General features: G+C 39.2%; 1 protein-coding gene across 1 annotated transcript; it reads right to left on the bottom strand.

The window, feature by feature from the left end:
- Window positions 1-360: 360 nt before the first annotated feature.
- LOC141805376 (myosin light polypeptide 6) lies at window positions 361-1,038 on the bottom strand. The gene has a single exon (XM_074690411.1). The coding sequence runs from the start codon at window positions 985-987 to the stop codon at window positions 361-363; it is 627 nt and encodes a 208-aa protein (XP_074546512.1). The 5' UTR covers window positions 988-1,038.
- Window positions 1,039-6,772: the final 5,734 nt, after the last annotated feature.

The raw sequence follows: 6,772 nt of genomic DNA, 5'->3' as shown, positions 1-6,772 counted from the left end.
ACAAAGTTGAATAGGCACTAAATAAGCACTTTTATCAGCAGTCCTGGGTGAATCATCATTTTCTCTTCACATTTAAATGTTGGCGGTGCTGAAATGACATTTGTGAGGCAGCTTGTAATCATATTTCCTTTATTAATGGAGATTTCTAAGGATGTCCATATTTGTATCTCAATGGCATTTCATTATAGTTGAGAGTGTTATTAAAAAGAACTAATCATGGGTCTGAAGGCTAACATTTATTGCTTTTCTTGACACCAAAACAGTGTCACAGAGTGAGTGACATGCTCACCTCTAACTGGACAAAAATTTAAGTAAAGATCCCGGAATTTTAGTCAACAGTCTTTGAGGTTAAATGTCCCTTCAGCCAGAGAGAATGTGCTTAACAAAGGAGGCGTAGTTGATGCATCCATTGGCATCCTCCTGTCCAGCCATCAGTCTGTCCACCTCGTCTTCCGTCATCCTCTCTCCCAGTGTCGCAAGGACGTGACGCAGCTCTGCTCCCATGATGGTGCCGTTGCCTTCCTTGTCGAAAACCCTAAGCCCTTCCACAAAATCCTCAAAGTTGCCTTGATCTTTAGCACGGGAGATGTGCTGCAGCATTGGCAGGAAGGTCTCAAAGTCCACCATTTTGGTGCTCATATCTTCTGGGCGAGGCTTCCCGAGCACTTTGAGGACATCTGCGTTGGTGGGGTTCTGGCCCAGAGCACGCATCACATCCCCACACTGTGCAAACGTGATCTTCATCTCTCCAGTTGGTGTGCGGTCGAACAGGTTGAACGCCTCCTTGAACTCCTCGATCTGGTCGGCAGTGTACTCAAGAGTGACGCTCTTGGGGTCAAACTCGGGCTCCTTGGGGGGCTCGGGTAGAGGCTCTGGAGGTGGAGCTGGTTTAGCAGCTGGAGCTGGCTTAGCAGCTGGGGCTGCCTCCTTCTTGGGCTCTGGCTTTTTGGGCTCTGGTTTCTTTGGTTCAATCTTCTTCGGTGCCATCTTGTGAAGGGAAACAGAGGTGAGCAGGGAAACAAAGCAAGAGTCTGAGGGGATAGGAAATGACTCCGGAGCACAGAGGGTCACCTCCTGCAGCAAAGCTTTTATATGAGCCTTCTCTGGGGAGCAACACAGCAATTTCCAGCGGCACACTATAAAAGGAAGAAACCTGAAATAGATGCCCATAGCAAGTGATGTCAACATTAAGTATTGTTCTCAGCTGCTGTCATCTGGCCGACAGGGCTATTTGCTGTCATTAGCCTGGGTCCAGTTGCATTAAGCTGAAAATGCTCTGTCTCTCTGATGGACAAAGGGATCAGTGCAGAGTCACTGTATCAGCCCATGAGGTAGACAGACTAAAATAACTCGGCTGGGGAACCTCTGAGAGTCTGGGAATCATTGTTTTCTACAAAGCAAACTCACAAATTGTTAATTACTTTGTGTCAAAGGTCTCAGGATGAATGGGGCTACTTTGGGACTTATCACATTTAATTCTTATAATAGGAGTGCCTTGCTCTTATCTGAGAAAAAAATATGATGGTGCTTCAGGGAAATTCATTCATCTACCTTAGAATTTATGCTGCGGCTTTATAGGTTTTAAAAGACAGAAGGTCTGCCAGCCCTTTCCTTTTCTATTATACATGTTTGGATAGTATCATTGCTCGATGATACGTTTGAGGATTTCTGTGATTTCTCATTACCCAGATAAATGATGGCTTGCATTTTGTCACAGAGCAGCTTAGAGTCTTCTCCCATATTCAGAAACCTGGCAAGCCCTAACGGATCATTTAGAGACTCTAATTCTGATTTATTTAAAGCTGATGGGCCGGAAAGGTCACGATTAAAGGCTATAAATGTTGGAAAATGCATTCGCTGCCAGTTTCAATGGGAGGATAATGTGTTGTCTGCCCAAAGTGCCTGATAAGAGCAATCAATGCATTTTACAATTACAACTGCAGATGTTTCTGTAATGACATATCAAAGATTTTCAAGTATTTAACGGGTTAAGTCTGGCTTAGATAAGCTTGTCATGAACAAGTTTTCAACCTGAACTTGCCAAAAAACGACTTTTGTGGCTCTAAAGTTGAACACCTGATGGCATCGGTGAAACTTTTGTATCTGATTTGTTTATATGGGGGTTTGTGGAAGAGAATCATGATTAAACTCTGGAAGTAGCCTTTTTTGCTCTTAATCCTAAAGCTGTCTCCATTCCAAGCAGCAACCTTTGGGGGACCCTGACTTAACAGCCCGTGTAGACAGCCAAGGTTAAACATGGTAGGTCTACAAAGGATTCTCTGTTGACATCATAAACTATTTCTTCCCAGACACCAGTGTTAAATAGTGCTGACTCTGTTGTGTAGAAATGGGTAGCTAACTGGCTAATGAGGCTAACGGCATGGTAGCATTTGCATCACACGTTGTACTCACACCAGATCTGTATCCATTGGGCTCATTATGTCAGTTTTCTTGTTGTAGTAAAGTTGATATGATCTGGTATCAATGTGATTAATTTTATTTTGAAAGTCATCCAAATATTATAATGATTAAATTATAATTCTAAATGCTCAAGCATTCAGACAGAAGCTTGATGCATAGAATTCAACAAAGCACAACAATTTTCCTGTAAGAGAACCATCACCAATTTTCCCGCAACAATCTTAAATATGTATGTATTTGTTTTTATTATATTTGCACTTGTTTTGTTATTTTTAACATATATTATCATTTTGTTTCAATTACTTATGAGATATGCTCCAGTTGTATCCTTCAAGGCCAGTAAAAGTGGGACTTATCTGCTGTGGGAATTTAAAAAAGGACAACCTTAGACACACTGCTTTGACACATTTGGTTTTCAAATGCAGCTTTCAGAGGTCGAAGCCCCTGAATTGAAATCACAGAATGCATAATATGGAAATGTTATCTCCCTGATATCACCCACCTGTTTCTATTGGAAATCCTTATCCTAGTGTGGCTTTGTTGAAATTTAGATAAAGTAAAGACTTGGACCATTAGCCTCTTTGCTAATAGCTACAAGGTTTTTGCATTTCAGGTCAACTACACGACTACTCAAAAAACGCAGTGAAACACAGACACACTGAAATGCTTAAAACACTGTGGTAAACATTTCAGGCCTGTAGTTGGCGCTAGACCTGTCTTATTTAGAAGTGGTTTTCTTAGATCTCTACCGAAGTGGAGTTGGGCTGATCATCTGGACTACAGGGGAATGCTAATTGCAGAAGTGGTGCAATAGATGCATATTTTGTTGAAAGACAGTCAGCAAATTCAGCACAGGGAAGCAAAACACAGTACTGTGCAACAATCGTACTGTTGTACGTGCAAAGTGGGGTGTGGTGTCAGCATTTCCACTGAAAACTTCAGCTTGCTGTTTACATGGCAACAGTGGCTTCAGCATCTCAGAAAATCCTACTCTGGAGCCGGTTTTCAAAATGTTGATCGGCTAAAATGCCATTTCTGTGAAATCGAGAGGCCAAAATGCACCAATGCTTTTGTGTTTCATCTTGAAACTGTTGTCGAGTAAATGGCCCCACAGTCAAGTCACACACTGGCACTGTAACAACCACCTGAAGGACACATGAGAAGAGCAACAACAGCAGCTTTTTTATTTACTTATTTATTTTTTTAGGTGTTTACTTCTTCTAACGCTTTCATATTTGTCAACTTTGGAGTGAGAAATGCTTGGCCAGTGGTGTATATTCATTCTCATGTCATTTCCTTTATACAGAACAGTCCATCCACTAACCAAAATTGGGTCTAGTTGAAGATACATAACATGTCACTTCTCTTTATGCAGATGACTGTCTGTAATACCTTTCATGATGATAAATGACTCATTTCAGACGTGGGAGGGGTTTAATGTGGGATGTGCAATTGTGTATCAAAATTTGAATCATAACAACTTTAATTTTATGCATACATCATAGTTTATCAAGTCAGTTTTAGGCAGCCAAATTCTGTCACGTTATAATCACATGTACCCTTTTCTATCTTCACGCCAGTCTAGCCCCCCTTGATCCATCAATCCTGAACTTGAAGTCCTTGGACAGAGTGGTTAAAATGTGTGTGTGTGTGTGTGTGCGTGTGGTTGCCCTTAGTCTGAGATTATTATCTCCCTTTTTTTGTTTTTAAGGTCACGTGGCGAGCGAAAATGACAGCTAATTTGTCGTCTCTTGGTGTGTACTTTCATGCTGGTATGTGAGCAGTTGTGTCGGAGAAACAAGAGTTCGACCTGCCAGAAAGAAGGCTGTGTGTGTGTGTGTGTGTGTGTGTGTGTGTGTGTGTGTGTGTGTGTGTGTGTGTGTGTGTGTGTGTGTTTAAAGCCATATATTTTTGAGGTTTCAGGCATTTCCCTTATGGCCAGTACTGTCTATATATATATATATATATATATATATATATATATATATATATATATATATATATATATATATATATATATATATATATATATATATATATAAAGGCAATAATGGAATGGTTCCATCTTCTATCCCATTTTCTATCCTCCCCACTTGAATGGATTACTTACTGGAAATGATTCATGCCATTTGGCCAAGCACAAGGTCCATATTCATCTATACATTCATCATTATTCACATTAGTTATACCTTCCTCCAGGATAGTAGGTAAACCTCTTCCATTAAGAAGTAAACTCAAGTAGGAGCAGATTCTCAATGACATTTCCAAATCAGTGTGTTGATTGGACCAGTGTGAGCAGTACAACATTGAGCAACAAAATCACAGGAACACACACACACACACACACACACACACACACACACACAAAAGAACAAAAAACAACTAAATCCTCTGGAGCTTTGTCAAGCTGTCACTGAGTCGTACACAGATGTGTTGCTGGCTGGCTGGGCTGTGGAAGAACAGACTTGTTATTGTTCCCGTTTTCCATCAAACTTCCCACAAACAAGGCTTCAATCAGTGCACGGCTATTGCAAAGATTGAACCAGGGGATTACTGTTTTTAGCATCTGACCTCAAACAAGTGATAATTTCAGGGGTTCTTTGGCACTTTAAAATAACTGTTTGTACGTAATGAAGAGAGCCTTTTGAACTCAGAATGTCTAATAGGTGTATTCACTCCAGGATGCAATGAATCTACTTGAGCCTTAATAAAGACTGTGTGTTCGTAACATCATTCTTTTTTTCTTTGTTTTCAGTCTGCACATGCACTTTTTTACTCAAGATTCAGTTCCCCTCCTTAAGAATGAAAATTAGTGCTTTTTTTGCCTACAGACAATTGCATGCTTGTATCATGATTCTGTCATTGCTGACTGCAAATGCACATCTGCAACTCAGTCAACATTCAATAAGAACAGTCAGTTTGACAAAGAAAACAAAGCCGATGTTGCAATGATGCTCAGATTCTTTGTTTGGCTAATGTTGCATTCATATCAAATGCAAAAACTTGCTTAAATAGGGGGTGTCATGTTTCTGTCTTTTTTTTTTAGGCTTTGCTCTCTCCCTCTGGTACCCCTTTCGTTTCTTTCTTTCCTTTCTTTCTTTCTTTCTTTCTTTCTTTCTTTCTTTCTTTCTTTCTTTCTTTCTTTCTTTCTTTCTTTCTTTCTTTTATTTTTTTTCTAGTTTCTGTCTTAAATGCTTAGTTTTAGCTGCTATCTCTTTAAGGCTCCTCCCTCCACAAACCCCCTCTATTCTGACTGAACAGCCCTTTTCAGGTGTGTTTGGACAGAGCTTAGGGCAGACCTTGACCCATCCCTCAAATTTGTCATGAACCAGTTAGGAGACTATTATGTGATGACCTCTTCATTTCAGCAAGTCTTGTTAAGATCTCGTGCTACTCTTAACCTTTAACCTACTGAATATTGCCATCTCAGCATATTTTGAAAATGTCCCATGTTTGGATTCTTTGTGTCTTTCTACTATTCCAGATATTATGGAAGTCTTAGATTTTTGTAAAAGTCCATCGAGTCAGAACACTGTAACTTTATATTGGAGGTGACAGAAAGCACAGCTTTGCAGCTCTCTGTCAGCATTGAACTTATTTGGATTGGGCAAAAACTTGAGGAGTAATGGTATTCAGAAGCTGTTTGGCACTTTCCCGATACTCCCGATATTTGCTTTGCAGGACTATGTCACATGCTTGTGCAAATTCGTAGGTTTCCAATGCCATTTGATTTCTTACTTTCAAACAAACGGCGGCAGAGTTACAGTAATAACACTCTGGCCAAGGTTAATATAATTGTGGCACTATGGCACCTTTCGTATTAACATCCATCAGTACTGTTAATTTATATTCATGTTTAAAAAAATGGGAAGCATAATACTTTGCTTTTAATTCATACATACACTGATGCTAGATTTTTTCCAATTTGTTCAAATAAGGTAATACATAACAGCAAATCCAGATATAATGGAAAAAGGGCAATATGTATATGTATATATATATATATATATATATATATATATATATATATATATATATATATATATATATATATATATATATATATATATATATATATATATAACTATAAATAAACAGGAAGTACTCATGACAAACTGTGTCTTATTGATCTGTATTGAGGACTGATGTTCAACCCTTATACAAGACAGCACTATCCATATACTGAGAAGTTGTCAACAGAATGTCACAGACATTATGATGATGGCCAATAACTATCATGTGTTAAACCAGAAAATGATTCATATCATTACTGTAGAGCACAGATACATTCAGCGCCCCACCCTCTAGGTCTGTGCTGTAAAAAAAAAGTCCAGATCAATCAGACCTTTGA

Source organism: Halichoeres trimaculatus, unplaced genomic scaffold (genome assembly GCF_033239565.1).
Source record: "Halichoeres trimaculatus isolate MK-OKI-2021-1 unplaced genomic scaffold, fHalTri1.1 fHalTri1_scaffold_16, whole genome shotgun sequence".
NCBI lineage: Eukaryota > Metazoa > Chordata > Actinopteri > Labriformes > Labridae > Halichoeres > Halichoeres trimaculatus.
The sequence above is the reverse complement of the archived record's forward strand: the minus strand, read 5'-3'. Positions and strand labels throughout refer to the sequence as shown.